The sequence below is a fragment of the Barbus barbus genome (assembly GCF_936440315.1).
Source record: "Barbus barbus genome assembly, chromosome: 8".
NCBI classification, from domain to species: Eukaryota; Metazoa; Chordata; class Actinopteri; order Cypriniformes; family Cyprinidae; genus Barbus; species Barbus barbus.
The window spans coordinates 32164502-32182253 of NC_136736.1; the positions used below are offsets into that span (position 1 = coordinate 32164502).

At 37.4% G+C, this 17752-nt stretch overlaps 1 protein-coding gene across 1 annotated transcript; it reads right to left on the reverse strand.

Moving 5' to 3' along the window:
• Nucleotides 1–266: 266 nt before the first annotated feature.
• On the reverse strand, nucleotides 267–17443 carry LOC306874014 (SLIT and NTRK-like protein 6). The gene is made up of 2 exons (XM_079423673.1): nucleotides 17031–17443; nucleotides 267–4114 (listed from the first exon to the last, which is right to left on the reverse strand). The coding sequence occupies exon 2, from the start codon at nucleotides 4091–4093 to the stop codon at nucleotides 1610–1612; it is 2484 nt and encodes an 827-aa protein (XP_079279799.1). The 5' UTR covers nucleotides 4094–4114; nucleotides 17031–17443; the 3' UTR covers nucleotides 267–1609.
• Nucleotides 17444–17752: the final 309 nt, after the last annotated feature.

Genomic DNA, 17752 nt, shown 5'->3' on the forward strand with positions numbered 1-17752 from the left:
GTTGACATTTGTCTAATTTGACTAGCTTCTATCAGGTGACAGACCAAAATACTATAGAGTTTGATTTGACATATCTTTAATATGATAAACTCTTCGGCTATCCTCCTAATTTTGTATGATTGAATAGCTTCATTTCATTACTTTCATTGAACATTGTTTTTCCCTGCTGTGTGGGATGCTATCAACTCTTTTTTCACAACTTTACCCACCAGTTGAAAACCACTGAAATAAAATAGGATTCTTCTATTTTTCTCCATTTTTGTTTTGTCCTCCTTATTTAATTTATTTAGTTGTGCTATTCATGCTACTTGCCATATTATTGCAATACACTCTATTTATTTTATTTTATTTACAGCTTAATTGGTACCACATTAAAGGCACACAAACATATATAAATGTTAAATTATGTACAAATATACAGAATAAATAACTCTCATCCACACTTGTACAAAATAAAGCTATGGTGCTCTTCCATACAGTAAAACATTTCAAGGCTTAACACAAGAACTCGTGTGCATATTTTCTCTATACATGTACATATATAGATATATATTTCCTTTTCTTCTCCAGCCAGATAATGAAGATAAAACACCCTGCATAATTGTCATGCTGAAGGAAAATAGTCGGATATGATTAGTGTTTTCAAAAGGAACTTTAAACAACATTATTATACAACCCAGAAGCTAAACTACTTGTTTTTTTCCTATGGGAAAAAGGCATAGACTGTGCGACCCAACAATGTGATTGTCATCAACCACCTTTAAATGGTATTTTAAGTAGTGCAATTCTTTTCTTTTCATTTTCTCCAAGGATGCCCAGCAGAGTTTTTGTCCATATCAGAAGCAGTGGAGGTAATGAGCAAGTGGGTCTGTGTGACATGATTTCTGAGCAAACTCTCCAGGAGTGTTGAGAATTCCAGGTGAGAGGCCAATTTCAGGCACGATAAATGAGCCCACTCATAAAGTCTGACCTCAGGGTCAAAACAATAGCCGTTTGGCAAGCTACTCGCTCTTGATGACGCCTTATTTATTAATAAATGCAATTTGCAGGCATTATTTAATATTTAATGAACAAAAACTGTGTTGGGAATATTTCATTCAAAACGTAGCAAATCAGGCAATCGTTAAACTAACCATAAATGTTCTGTATGACAGAAAAAAATGAAATAAAACACATTTCTTCAATTGCTACAGATAAACAGTGCTTGAAGATCTGTCACGTACATAAGAGATACACAGATGGAAATGAGAAGTGACTCTATGCTAATCTTCCCTACCAAACATAAAGAGAATGCATTAACCACAATGCACAACAAATGTTCTGGTATCAAAGCCAATCTTGTCCAAAGACAACCGTTTGTGACTCTTTCGGTGTGACTGGAATTTTGTTAGAATGCATAATCCATCATCTGCAATGTCCAAAAGCATGCTAACGCTAAAGGTCCACATAAAATTAGACATTGTGTCCACGTCAAATGATCATATCGTGAGAATTGCCTCTACGCTGACATAGTTTTATTATATCTCTCGGGGCTAAATCAGAACTCAGAATGAACTGTCAAGGCACTTGGAGTGTCATTTGTCAAATCAAAGTATACAGCGTACTTATCTCAGTTGAAAGTCGTTTGATGCTCTAAGACTTCTAAATAGTCTGGTTCGGCATGTAAGTTGGCTTTGAGTTCAAAGTACTCGTTTTTAGTCTGTTCCACCATGACCTTCCGTGGCCTCGTATAAACAAGAGTCTCCATTAGTTTAAGCTCCTTGTGGTGGTTGGGGACTTGCATGTCCACCGCTGGTTGTAGCTGTGATATGTTTTTCCTGAGATACTCACTGAGGCTGAGCTGCTGGAGGTCCCGTTCCCTCTCTAAGATGTTCTTGTACAAGGAGCTTGCATCTCCCAAACTCACAAACTCGGCAGGGTAGTCGGTGACGGCCCTGAACTTCACGTTGGGTCCCGTAAGGAGGGATTCGGTCTCCTTGTCGAGGATGCTATGGCAGATATGCTTAGGTTTTGCACTGTCGTACTCGTCCAACTCGTATTCTTTGTGCTGAGAGCAGTAACTAGGGTTTCTGCAGACCTGAACGATGGGGCTACGAGAAGGTTCGTCGTACATGCCGGGTCCTTGCCTTTCAGTTACGTGGTGGGTGGTCTTCTGGCCGTACATGCTGTAGTGCAGGTGGATGGGACTGCTCTCGCGAGGTTGCTCCTCGGCTTGTTTCTTCTTGGCCTGTCTCCGCCGACGGTGTAGCACAAACACAATGATCCCAGCAGCGCAGAAAATGAAGGTCAGAAAGAGGATGAGAAGGCAGAGGATTAGCACCGATAGTGGCACTGCTTCTGTCAGAGACCAGAAGAAGCCACTGGTGCGGACCCCTGGCGCAGGTGTGGCTACGATAGCATCCTCGGTGTCTCCAGGTAAGGACTTATAGGTGACCAAGCCAGGACAGAGAACATCATGCTTTAGGTTTCTAACCTCAGCAGTAGACAGTTTTTGAGGAGTGTGGCATAAGATGGTACCCATCACGGTATCCTTGCTTAGCTTTTCCACCCACTGTTTGAGGCTAACCAAATCACAAGTGCAGTCCCAAGGATTGTCTTCAAGATAAATTTGCTCCAAATAATTGAGCTGGTCCAACACATTACTCACCGGTAAGTGCATAAAGACATTTTTCCTTATGTTCAGTCTCACCAAGGGCACGTTACGAAATATCTGTGCAGGGAGAGTGTTGAGTAGATTGTTGTTTAAGAACAGGAGCTTTAGATTTGTCAAAGGGTTGAACGATCCGGCCTCAATGTCTTTGATGACATTATGCTCCAAGTACAAGTATTCCAAGTTATGAAGGCCAAGAAACATTGTTGCCGATATTTTCTCTATCCTGTTTCCATTCAGGTACAGCTTTTTCAAATTGCTCAAACTCAGAAAGGTTTCATTTTCAATGTAGTCTATTTGGTTGTTTGCTAAATTGAGGAGTTCCAGACTGTCGTACGACACAAAGTCATACTTGAAAAGTCGCTGTATCATATTTCCCGTCAAAAAAAGCTTTGTTGGGCTTTGATCAAGAATGCCTATATCAGATATCCTTCGAATGCCTCGGTCCTCGCAGTGCATTAAGAAACCCATGCTTTGGGGAGGACAAGAGCACATTGGCATGCAAAATGTCCCTAGGCCATTTGGAGGTGTGGGTATTTTTGTGCCATCGTTGACATTCGGCATCTGAACAACCTTGGTGGACGGGGTGACAACCATGTCTAGAGACTTTGATGGCTCTTCGAGATTGATGTCGGCATGGGAGGGGCAAAGTAAATCCCTTTTGACCCTGGCCAAAGAAATTCCCCTAAGATCTTCGGGCCTGTTGCAAACCACCTCGCCGATCGACGACTGCGCCCGCATGTTCTCGATCCAGACCTTCAAATGCAAGATTTCACAATTGCACATCCAGTCGTTGTCCTCCAACAGAAGCTCCATGATACGACCAATATGCTCCAGAAAACCCACGTACGGCAGTGTCTGCAGCTTGTTCCCACGCAGATCCAAATGTGTCAGAGGCACAAAGCGGAAAATGTTGCTTGGAAGGAACTCGATGGAGTTGTCATTGAGGATCAGAACTTTAAGACGGACAAGCTTGCTGAAGGCCCCAGGCTCCACGACCCGGATGAAGTTGGTGTCAGCCTGAAGGTATTCCAAATTTACCAAGCCGTGAAATGTGTCCTCCTTCAGCATGACCAGGAAATTGCTGTTTATGTGCAGCTTTCTCAGGGATCCCAGCGCACTGAACACGCCAGGTTCAAGCTCCTGTATACTGTTTGCACCAAGATGTAATGTGATGGCGTTCTTGAAAGCATCCATATCCTCTTCAAGTAACTCCACTAAGTCATTTTTATACAGGTTTAAATGCAAAGGCATATCTAACGGTACTTTCACGTCTGCGATTTTGCTGATGTTTCTGTCCTCACAGTTCATGTACAAGAGTCCATCTTTCTCTTCACATGCGCACAAATATTTGCAAGCTCCACCGTACAGTGCCTTGGGTTCAGTATCTCCAAAACTAGCACCAGCAAAGAAGGAGCAAATGAAAATGATTCTGGCCAGCATTTTTTTCCCCCTTCCTTGTATCTAAAGACAACACAGGGGGAGAGAAGAAAAGGTAATTACTGTGTGCAGTTAGCAAACTCATAAAATAACACTGAATTATGAGAATTGTTGCAAGTTCACAGAGCTGAATCTAAACAGGCTATGATTTGGGAAAAAAAATAAATAAATAAATCTGTGCCTAAATACAGATATTTACAAGATTATAAAATTGTTAAAGGTATTAAAAGCATGTTCCCAACGTTTTGCATTTTATTATTGCATACAAGCAGTGAGTGGAACACTAGAACATTTTATCCAGTAACTAACATTGTAATAGTCCTAAATTAATAATTTGGTTGCGTCATTGATGATGATGATGATAATAGTGATGATTATATCACATTACATACTTAAGGAAATAATTAAGTATCTAAAATTACTGGAATAATTACATTCTAATCAAGAAACAGACTTGTCTCATAATTTGTAGATCAAGCAACCGAACAAACTGGACTTTTTTCTTTTCTTTTTCTTTTTTCCCCCCACAGTAAAGGCAAATAATTTGAATGCGTGCATAGCATATATTTTACCACGACATTCTGAATGATGCACAATTTACTTTATATCAGTCCTCAGCAGCAGACACCCTGAGATTTTTCTGTGCATAATTAGACTGGTTTTCCCGGACCTTGTTAACTCAAACGTCTGTATGAGTGTGCTGTAGGATTTGTCCTATAATCATCTCACTATGCAAACAATTATACATCAGAATTAATTTAAATTAAACAGAAATGAGTAGTCCATAAGCAATACACAATTCAGTGATCTCAGTACGAACAGGTTCTTCCACATTAATGTTACAGATCTTTTCTCTTCAACGTTCAACAACTGCCTTTGTCTTATTTGTAGGTTTGGAGCCAAGAACTGGTTCTTATACAGAAACTGTTTTTTTTTATTTATTTTAATTTTTTTAACTGGAACAGAATTACTGTTAATGTATCATGTGCATGCATTCTTGCGCCGACTTAACACCATGGTATTTTCATTGCATCTTTCACTCATCATATTTTATTTTGCGCAATCAAAAATACTGCACTGTCCCATTTGTAAACTATTGACTCTTAAGAGTCTCATGAGTAAATACTTGTTAGTGAATCAAAACCATACAGCAGGCCCAGCAAAGTCTGTTTTCTGGAATGAATGATTCAAGTTGGTACTTTTTAGTGAATCAAAATCATAGAAAGCAGTGTAGTCCATCTGACTCTTCAGTAATTGACTCTTATGAACCCCTTTTTAGTGAATGAGACGCATACAGCTTCCAGATGTGTCATGTTGCACTGGTGAGACTTAAAGGGTTAGTTCACCCAAAAATTACAATTCTGTCATTAATTACTCACCCTCATGTTGTTTTAAACTTGTGAGACCTCCGTTCTTCTTCGGAACACAAATTAAGATATTTTTGATGGAATCTGAGAGTTCTCAGACCCTCCATAGACAGCAAGGGTCCTTGCACGATCAAGGTCCAGAAACGTAGCAAGGAGATCTGTAAAATAATCAGGGGTTCAACCGTAAATTTACAAAGCTACGAGAATACTTTTTGTAAGCAAAGAAAACAAAAATAACGACTTTATTCAACAGTTCGTCTCCTCTACGTCAACGTAGTGCCTTTTTGGAGAATATCTGCTGGATGGAAACTGCGTACGCTCTTCTGTGTCAGCCGCACCGCATGAATACGTCTTCTACGTATATTTACGCTTTGATTTGAATGAAAACAGCACATTGGGTATGCGGCTAATGCAGTTTCTGTCCAGCAGATATTCTCCAAAATGGAGCTAGGGTGACGTGGAGGAGACTAATTTGAATAAAGTCGTTATTTTTGTTTTCTTTGCTTACAAAAAGTATTCTCGTAGCTTTGTAAAATTATGGTTGAACCCCTGATGTCACATGGATTATTTTACCCATCTCCTTGCTACGTTTCTGGACCTTGATCGTGTAAGGACCCTTGCTGTCTATGGAGGGTCTGAGAGCTCTCAGATTTCAATACTTAATACTTAATTTGTGCTCCAAAGATGAACGGAGGTCTTGCGGGTTTGGAATAACATGAGGGTGAGTAATTCATGACAGAATTTTAATTTTTGGATGAACTATCGCTTTAAATCAGTGACTGTTGACTGACTTGTTGTTCACATGACAATGTGTAAAGATTTGTAAAGTTTTGACAGTAGAATTTTATAAAAAGAAAAATTTTTCCTGAAACTGATAGGAATCAGAATTGTTAAATTCATATGATTAATATGACTACTTAGTTGTGTCAGTTTTCTTATTTATAGATGGTCTTCAGAGAGATGAAGACCATCTCACCTCTCACATTGTATCCAGTTTTGCTCAGATGATACTAAAATCTGCAATCAACAGTAAGAGATTTCTATGAACATTCTATGAAAATTCTTCCAAGAGCAAATGATCTGATCTGCTATTCATATTCATTTTCTATCTGTATATTCTATATGCTAAATGTCAAAGATGATTTAATTTGTGTTTTTGTCTTCAAAGGAACTTTATGAGACACGTCTAGGACAAAGTTGATATTTAAATGAAAAATAAATCCCCGGAGCAACCTCTTCCTCATACAGTTCCACCGAAGGAAAATAACCACACACTATTCTTCATTATAATGTCATTTAAAATGACATAACACAGTTCCATGCACATTAACTGAGACATAAAACACCCAAGAGGGCTGGGGTGCTGCGCTGACAGCTGTGAGCAAACACGGTGTGTGAAGACAAAAAAGATGTTTTTTGTCATCTCTCTTGAGGATGCAGGTAGAACGGCACTGGAAGGGGGCGGGGCATAAATAAAATTAGATTAAAAGATTACAAAAACTGCGGAGAATATGAATGCTCGCATGTCATGCTAGATGACAGGACAAAGAAGGGGGAAAAAAAAAACACAGTCCCATTCCTATTTTTAGCAAGCAGTGTGTGGCTGACAGTGAGGAGAGAATTTGTGGTCCATTAGAAGCCAGTGAAGCCTACATATTGTGCTTTCATGCATTTAAGCAGGGCCTAATATCCATCTACTTAACCATCTATCTATATACATACATATGCACATAGAGCTCGACCCGTGACTCCTCATGCCTCAGGTTGATGCCCAACCTGCCTGTCTAACACGCTCCACACATCCTTGGAGGGGAATGGTAACATCTGTCCAGATACAGCAAATTTTCCTGTCTTTCTCTCGCACGGATACCCAAACCGTATAGGCTATCCCATAGGAAAGACAAGTCACAAATGAGATCTTTTTGATCTCAGTTGTTTCTCCTGCTAGACAGTGAGGAGATTAAATGTTGAACAAATGGAGATGTTTGCTTAAGGATTCTTCTATACTAAGAAAAATACCTTATAATCTCAAAGTCTTATAATATTCAGTCTGCAATTTAATTGCTCTTTCATGTAGCAAATAAGAACAATTGACATTGAATTGTTGACTACAATATGGAGTTGTAAAATGAATGTGGATACACTATAAAAAAATGTTGTAAATATAACATATAGAGCAGGTGTGCCCAAACTCGGTCCTGGAGGGCCGGTGTTCTGCAGAGTTTAGCTCCAACTTACCACATCACACCTGCTGGGAAGTTTCTAGTATGCCAATCAGAGCTTGATTAGCTGCTTCAGGTGTTTTTAATTGGGGTTGAAGCTAAACTCTGCAGGACACCGGCCCTCCAGGACCGAGTTTGGGTACCCCTGATATAGAGTATGTTTTACAAAAAAATCACCATCTTTCTAGTCTTTCTACTTTAAAATTCACATTTAATTCAAAGTGTTATTTGACATTTCTTAGCTATTTCTTTCTTAGCCTTTTTTCTTTTACTAGCATTTGAGAGAAAATTGTTTCAGTTTTTTTCAAGGTTGAATTGTCCAGATAATTTCATCTGTTCCTGGTCTATTTATTCGTTTAATGAAAAATCTTAAGTTTATATTGAAATCTAAGACTGGGTCAAGCCTAAGCACAATCCTAATATTGCTATGGTTCTTTTTCAAAGTACAAACATCTAAAAAAGCAGGAAACCTCAATCAAACATCTCTATTTGCTTTCCATTTAATCTCAGTGCTGTCTAGGAGAAACAACTGAGATAAACAACTTTTTTACAATAACTCATGTCCTTTTGTTTAATTCAATTCAATTCAATTCTGAGGTTTCTGATTTCTTGTTGGAATAACAAGATTAAATCTTATGTAACACTCATCCACAATGTCTAAGAGAAACAATTGAGATATTAGAGATTTTATCTTTGATTTTTATTGTTCTTTTATGTTCTTAAACAGGTGACAAACTGTGAATTTAATTTAATAAATTAATTAATAAAAGTGGCATAGAAATGTATTTTCACTTCAGATCACTAGGATATGTTCTTATTAATTACAAAGAAATAGCTATTAACACATTTTGACGTATAAAGAATAAAATTAGATTTTCTTGTCAAACATACTCTTTGTTTTATTTACAATGCAAAGAATCCTATTTCACACTGTACAAACACAGTAACTAGTTTGTTCCAACTGAAGTGACACATGCCAGAGAGAATGGAGGACATCCAAAGATGTATACTGTATCCACCCCACATCATGCACACATATGTATGCATATATATGCAAAGTTGCCAGTTCCTCTGAACATCAGACAATAATGCAGACTCCCCGAATAAGAATCCATCGCAGCAGCACACTGGTGGATGTTTGATGACATTGTTTGATGTTATATGTTCCGTGAAACTTTCAAATAAATTAAAGCAATGAAAAATAACCCTCAAGGCTATTTTGTATGAGTCTAGTGAACTTGTTTGTGGCTGAGAGCTTCATATATCCATAAGAGGAAATATAGTGTGCACTTCTTGCTTCTACTATCTTATCTTGGCATCACAATTCAGTGTCTTTTGTTTTGAGGCAATACATTTGTTGCATGGCCCCATATGTGCCATTTACCCCACAATGCTGAATTTCAATTGCTTGCAAGCCTACAGCAACACAACATATCTCTAACCAGCTTCCAAAGACAAAGAATCTACACAACTAATTGCAAAGTAAAGGTCTTTGGGTTCTTTTTTTGTAAGATTTGGTGCTCATTTGCATTTTAGTAGAATCTCATGATGCTAACCTTTTTAAAAAGGAAATTATATTTGATCCAGTCCCCAGAGAAGTATTGTTTGTCGACAGCGGGCATTGTCTTGCTTGAGCAGGTTGAGAGAATGGCGGCTGTCTCGGACACATTTCTAAGGGTTGGTCATTCATTATTTATCTGATCAGTAATGAAACACCACCAGAACAAGGTTGTCCAATGAAGCATGGCAATCAATGGCTGTGGTCCTGTCACACAGGAGCAAATCAACTGCTTAAACCAACCACAGAGCCATTTGCATAATCTGCTTACCATATGCTATTTCAAGGACAGGTACAACCTTCATTTTCCTGGACTTTTGCAAGTATTGTCTTATCTTTCATGTCTTCTCTGAAGCTGGTGTCAAACCAATTCAGTCCTCCGACTTTGAACATGACAAACGTGACATTTTTACAAGACAATGCGGTTAGGGTTGCAACCTCATTCCAGGTAGAATAATTTAGGTCTTGTGAGCTTCCATTATACAAGCATGTTAAAAATCAGGACACTGCATCAGACCATTTCATATCCATACCCAACGTAATGACATAAGGACTAATGGTTTTTCATTGTACTTAAAGGGTGAATGTATCATTTTAATCCAAACAAGTGAATCATTTGATCTTGCGGTCAAAGTTTATCAGTATAAAATAAAAGTGTATATATATATATGTCACGTTATGTTGGGTGTGGATATTAAATGGTCCAAGAGACCAATATCTTCTGTCATTTTGCTTCTCAAGTAAATGTATTATGATTTAAGAATGTTTTGGAAAATGAGACACAATTACTAAGTAAGAAAATATGTTTTTGCAGTGTGACCAATGTGACAAAATCATATTCTAATAAGCATAAAAATACATAGTACACACACATATTAAGCTAGTCAATGTTTAGTTGGACTGGATTGTTTTTTTGTTTTTTTTTTGTTTTTTATCAATATGTTTTGGAGTTTACTATTTTTGTGCATTTATAATTGCAGTTTCTCTCACATCTGCCATCTTTAGTTTCAAGTTTGTTGCAGGGCATTCTAGCAATGTTTCCTTAGAATTTGGGTAAAACAAGTTATCTTAGAAGGCAGCTTAATGTTGAAGCCTACATTTGCGAACAGTCTTAGTTTTGTGAGAGCACCTATGATTTGAAATGTGCTATAATTTGCACCTATGATTTGATTTTTAATAAGTTGGTCACAATGCAATTTTGGATGCATGCAATGTTTCCTTAGAATTTGGGTAAAACAAGTTATCAGCTTAATGTTTTTGGTACAGCCTTGGTGTTTTGAGTGCACCTGTGATGTCTTTCTAGGTTTTGGAGCCTATGGAACATCACTGGACATCACATTTATCATTTGCTATATATATATATATATATATATATATATATATATATATATATGAATGAATGTATAGGAGCAGAAGTAGTGCAGTGAGCTTTCTTTCAAATGTGTTACTAAACAAATGTGCTATAATTATTTCACAGGAATTAGCAGTTAGATCTAGCGGATGAAACCAGATATGCTCACAGAAACAAACATCTGCATGTAACAGATGCACCTCTCCCTGCAAATCAACATCACAACCGGAAGTTGTTCTCACTTTTTCTGCTCTCCATTTGATTTTCTCCTTCACTGCAGTTTATTCCAACAGACCACGCTTCTGTGATCCCATTTTATTGGTACATGCTACAGTAAGTCAAGCATCTCTGTTGCTCATACTTTAGGTTAGTGAGTTCAACAAACCCCTGACTAAAAGTATTAAACTTTGGTACAAACCTCATGTCATTTGTGTAATGGACAAAAACAAGAAACAAAAACAAAAAATATCATACTTTAGAATATCATATGAGACTAAAGTAAACAAATAAACACTTTAACGATTTGGTGAGTGTTGCATAAACAAGCTCCATTCAAATTTTCTGAGGAAAAAAATAATATGCTGTTAGATTACATGTATTCAAGAAAAATATATACATAATGTGTGGCTTGTTCAAAACTTTATATAATGTCTTTGGTCACTAAAGCAAGTGAAGTGGAAGAATGACAGCAGTGGGTCTGACACAGAGTTGACATCTTAAAATTATATAGCACTGCAAAGATGAATCATGTGAGTTCAGCTCTGTGAATTCAGTTTTGCCTGAAGCTTATGAAAACGGCTGCGGCTAATGAGATAAATGCAGAAGATATTACAGAGATGTAATCATTTAATAATCATCACTTTTAACAGCTTTTCAACTGTTTTGCTTTTTATTGCATTTAAAGCTAGATTTGTTCTTAGGTCAGAAGATAATTTTGCACATTGTGTGCCATTAAACGTGTGATATTATTCAGGAAGCCGAGTTATTCTGGAAGCCATAAACATGTTGACTTTAACTAACTTGCTCAGCAGGATTCTCCTCAAACTTTTGCTCTGTATGAAATTAGTTTACTTAAAAGAGAAAACGGGCTATGTCTAAAGATAAAATGCAGTAATGCTTTACAATAAGGTCTCCATTGTTAATATTAATAGATTAACTAGCATTAACAGTAAGCAATATTTGTATAAATTTCAAAATTACAAAGAAACCAGTAACACATTTAATTGAACATAAAAACATTATTTATGTATTCACTGTATTAACTGATTTTAACACATATAACTTAAATAAAAATGCATGACATTAACATTAACTACTACTTAAATATGCTGTAGAATTATTATCCATGGTTAGTTTATGTTAACAAATATAGTAAACAAATAAAACCTAATGTAAAGTGTTACCTAAGCTACAGCGCCCCTTGTGGCAATACTACGAATGTGTTGCATAATACATTGCCATTAGATACAAAGAGCTTGCACAGATAGAAGTGTTTGTTTTCAAAATTGTTAAGTCTGGATGTCTGCAATTGCTCCTTCCTCCAGTGTTTTCCTCAATTTGGCCAAAAAAAAAGTCTGTTACCTAGACTCAAATAAATCTGAACTGCACAATGTGAATCCTCTTGAGACTCACATGTATTTACAAGATCAACCATTATCTCAATGCAGGGAAAGAAGATTGATGATTTAATTTTCTCAGTGTCGTTTTCATCAACAGACAGTGTCTTAAAAAAAGCAAAGAGCCTTTGATACAACAGATGCATTTCTTCCAAACAAAGTTAAAATAGCTGTTAGTAGAAAGCATTACTATTACTATTGCTCGTACATGGGTTAGGGGTTTGTTTAAACTCTAAATACTAAAATATGGCATATAACTCATCCAGCAGCAGTTACAAACATGAAGGATTCCAGTTGGATCCTGTTACTTTTTCGAAGCAATTAGATTTATGCTTTTCACAAGGTGGTCGATAAAAAAAGAAAAAAAAAAAAAACCCCAGACTGAGACCTGAACCATTTCAAGAGACATGAAGGAGGGCTCTTTAAACTTGGGCCATCTAGCAACCATTCAGAACACCCTAGCAACCATAGAACAGTAGAGTAAAAACCACCCGAACTTCTTAGCGACCGAAGCAATGTCTCTGCAACCACCCTCAGCGCTCTGAAGCGTTTGATCAGACGAGAAGCACTAAAAAACTAGTTCTACGTTTTTTTTGCGCATTTTTTGGGGTTTGCCCCTCTCTATCACCTTTTTGGACTCAGCTCTCACTGGACTTATCATATTTGTTGGGTACTGAGATATGTTTGACTTCGCGCCATTTTTTCATGAATGACTTTTGGGACGTCACCTTGTCTGTCCAACAAAGATCTTTACTGTTAGCTGCTCTCACAGCAGCAAAAAAATTGCTAGTCAACCGTTGGAATCCTCCTCACACAATCGACAGACGAACCTGGACGGTGTATTTGTTGGACATTATCTCGATGGAACTCTCTACTTCTCATATACATGGATCTAACGTGAAAACTTGTTTTTTGTAAAAAATATTTTATTGTTTTTGGGTTATCTATTAATATTAATTGATATATTTTTATTATTATTATTTATTTTATTTATTTATTTTATTTTATTTTATTTTAAGTCTACCCGGGGGTGAGATGGGTTGCGGTGGGTTCTAAATTTGTACAGCTGCTTTTTGTTTTGTACTACTGTTCCACAGAATAAAATTCAGTTGTTAAAAAAATAAAAAAAAAATAGTTCTCATTACAATAAAATGGTGCAATTTTAACAAAGTATAATTTTAATGGTGAATGCTTTGCAATCCCACCCCCCTCCTCATCTGTTAGCGTTCCTTGCCACTATCATCTTTGGCTTAATTGAATAATGACACTATGTATTCTGTAGATCTGCTTTATAGTTTAATTTGATTTATTTCAGAATTGACTAATTTTCCTGCATTGACATTATTATTGGCCTGAACTGACTCAAGCTACTGTAAATAACAGCATTATTGCTTTCTGTAGAGCTGCAGGCAGCTAAATTGTACTTGAGTTATTGAACTGAAATGAATCAACACTGAATTGATAAGCTGAATAATGATATTATTGTTTTTTAGAGTTGCTTTGTAGCTGAATCAAATTTGTTTCACAATTGAAGAAGTTTGCACATTGACCCTATTACTGAACTAAATTGAATTAAACTGGTTTGAGCTGAATAATGACTCTATTGCCTTCTCTAGAGCGGTTTAGCAGTTAATAATCATAATTGAGGAACTTTATAAAGTTATTGAACTGAACTGATTCAACATTGATATAACTCAAGCTGAATAATGCCACTACTGTCTTCTGTAGAGCTGCAGCTGAGTTATGCACTGTGTTGATTCAGCTCAGTGTTATTCAGCTTAAGTAGGTTCAGTGTTGATTCAGTTCAGGTGAATGAAATAAATGAACTGAATCAACACTGCACTGAATTGACATGACAATATTGTCTTCTGCAGTGATGCTTCATATGGAAATACATTTTTCACAGTCAACATTTATTAAACTGAATCAATATAGACTGACTCGACCTGAATAATGACACTATTGCCATCTTCAGAGCTGTGTATAAATGAGTTGGGCTTGTTTTGTAATTGATAAATTCAGTTCAGTTGATTCAATTCAGCTCAATTCAGTTCGGTGTTGACTCAGTTCAGCTGAATCAACTGAATCAACAAAGATCTGAATTGAGCGGAATAATGACTCCTGTCTTCCGTAGAGATGCTTTATAAATATATCAAAAGTTTCCTAATTAATTTTTCATCAACAACATTCATTGAACTGAACTGAATTAATACTGAACTGACTCGAGCTGAATAATGACACCACTGTCTTCTTCAGAGCTGCTTATAACTAAGTTGAATTTGATTTGGAATCGATGAAATTCACACAGTGTTGATTCAGTTCAGTCCAGCTGAATCAACACTGATCTGAATTGAGCTGAATAATGACACAATTGTCTTCTTTAGAGATGCTGTATAGCAACATTTGTCTCATATTTTATGAAGTTTGCACTACTTATAGTTATTTTCCTGCTTATTGAAGCTGCTTTGAAACACTCTGTATTGTATAAAGCACTATATACATGAAGGCAACTTGAGTAAATGCACACATAGAGCAGTTTGAATAAGATCTAGTCAGGTATCAAGATCCAATGCGGGCTTCCTGGCTTGTTTTGACACACCAGTGTTGTTTGTGCCCATGTTGAGCATGTAAGCACACAGCTCTGAATAAAGGGAAGTAACCTCCAGCAGATTGTTGCAGGTTGCATCTGCAGTATGCCACTGGGGGACCTTAACATCCAGCGCATGGGAATGAGGGATGGAGCGATGAAGAGAAAGAGTGTTTTCTGGGCTTGGGGCAAAGGGATGAGCGAATCAGTGATGCTCCATCTTACCCTGCACAAATCAGTGGGCTAGTGCAGATGGCCCCTTCATTGTGTCTGTGGCACTATAGAGGAAATTATGTGCTCGCCCCAGGGAGACACCACAACACCCACATATAAGAACAGAGGCATAAGAAATGGCCCATAGTCCCGTGAAGCTAATAAACTCGCCCACTCGATAAGAAGTATCATAGTGGGTTTACCCTTCACTATTAATAAAAGTATAGTTTTACCCTTATATTTGATTGAGTTTACTATTGCACATGTAAAATCTCTCATTTTGTAATTTTTGTGTGTACTTCTAAGATAGTCAAAAGCCATTAGACTGACAATATTGATGATATCATCTCTTATATTGCAGATGTAACTGTTATCCACACTCTTAAAAATAAAGGTTCCTTATTGAAATGAAGAACCTTTATCATCCACAGAACATTTCTATTGCACAAAAGGCTATTAATAATGGAAAAATGGATCATCTGATTATTGAAATATTATTCACACTAAGACAAACAAGGTTATTTTAAGAACTATTAACATGTGTTTTTTTTTCTAATGCATAAGAAAACTATTATTTTTAACAGTTTAAGATCACAAATTTGTTTCGATTTGGGGTTATTTGAAACATGCAAAACATACTGTGCAATTGAAAGAGCAATAAAACATCCAAATTAGCAGGTGTGTCTGAAAAAATTTAGCATATGAAAAAGCATTGCATTTCCTCACGTTAAATACCTGTGGTCTCCTAGACCTAAAAAAAAAAAATACAAGTATGCCATCAAGTTGAAATTGTATTTATAACCAGTAATTATACGGGAAAATGGATTATATATCAGCCTGGTACCTACATTTATGCACTTTTAATTTACATTTAATGGGTTTGCACTGTATGTTCCCTTGGAATCAAACCCATGACCTTGATGTCGCTAGCGTCACGCTCTGCTGGTTAAGCTACTAAACATGATAACTAAATGTTAAGTATGTTTAATATAAAAAAAGTTAAGACAATGATTATTCACATTAATCCTATCTGTCTGTGTATTTGTACGTGTTGCATTTTCTAAAAGAAAACAAAAGTTTAGATGTACACTAAACAATTGTTATCTAAGTCATAAATCCATTTCGACTGTTAAAACCTCTCTAAACATCACACTCGATTTAATGTGGACTGCACATATATCTCTTGTGCAGAGTGTGCTGCAAACTGTCTCTCCAGACATTAAATTAAGACGTGTGTGTGTGTGTGTGTGTGTGTGTGTGTGCATGTTTATGTGGTTTATGAGGACACGAATTTGTATAATGACATGGGTATGACAGAGGTATTACAATATGAAGGTAGTTTATGAGGACACTGCCTATGCCCCCGTAATTCAAAAGGCTTAAAAAACATACTAAATGGTGTTTTTTGGAAAATCTAAAAATGCACAAAGTCTCATGTGAGGGCTAAGTTTAGGTGTAGGGTTGGTGTAGGGCAATAGCACACACAGTTTGTTCAGTATAAAAACCATTACGCCTATGGAGAGTCCCCATAAACCACAAAAACCAACATGTGTGTGTGTGTGTGTGTGTGTGTAGGTATGTCTGGCTGAGCACTTGTGAGTGTGTGTCTATGCCTTTGTGTAAATGTGACTTTGAAGGAGAGCATCTGTGCTGCAGACGGCTACATCACAATGAAGTCACCTGAGTTTCATTTACATGGATTGAATTTGCAGGGAATGAATAAGTAAATTAAACCTTATAAGGTGTCCTTGAGATCACAGGAGTCAGTGTTACATTAGCACAGTCTATTGTACTTTTGAAATGCCTTCGGGTGAAATATATATATATATATAAACGGTAAGGTGCATTAGAAACTAACTGCTCGAAGGAGAAACAAGTGATGTGCATTTTGCGGTCTAGGCATCGTGCCAACCCGTATGTCCTAAAACAAATGTTAGCATTCACACTAAACACTTTCGGTCAACACGGACACTAAAATAATCACACTGCTTTGACTTTGGATGTGTCATTATTAAACCACTCTTACCCAAATTACGCAGCGCAGGAGTCTCAGTAGCTCCACTTGGCCAAGTTATATGTGCTTTGTGGATCAAACAAAACCACCCAGTTTCGCAGCACAAACCGGACGCCTGGACTTCTCAAAAGGCTTCCTTGGCACGGAAGAGCCCACCGCGCAAAAAGACGCATGGAACAAGTCCAGACCCAACTTGCCCTCAGCTCTCCATCGCGCAGTGGGTTGTTTTATGATTCATTTACGTGTCCAGTCGCGATGTTCAGATATTGCTCGGGCTCCACGATTCAGTGTTCAGCTAGTCCAGTGGTCGAGGATAAAAGTCCGCAATTAACATTCAGCTGTCGCGTCGCTTCGGAGAGCGCCTGACCCCCGCGGTTTCTTACTGAAGGTGTGGAGGAGGCACAGATTCTCCAGCCTCTCGATCTGCCCAGTGAATGAGCTTGTGCTGGAGCTGGAGCTTCACTAGAGCTCCTCCCTCTCATCCGTACAGTCAAAGGGGCTATCGTGACTCCATATGGAGAGGGGAGAGAGAGAGACGAGACCTGAACGCATCCTTGCGCAGGACTTCTGCGGGAGGGTAAGGTTTGAGTAACCTCAGCCATTAGATATGTTAGGCTACCTTCTGAAAAACCGAGGGAATTTGTCACACTCTTTACTGTAGTGAATGTGTCTGAGGTTTATTTAAACGTGTATTCCTGAATAAGACATTCAAGTTTTAACTACAAAATATTGCT

Coding starts and splice junctions, on each gene's coding strand:
- LOC306874014 (XM_079423673.1), bottom strand. CDS start 4,093: ATGCTGGCCAGAATCATTTTCATTTGCTCCTTCTTTGCTGGTGCTAGT.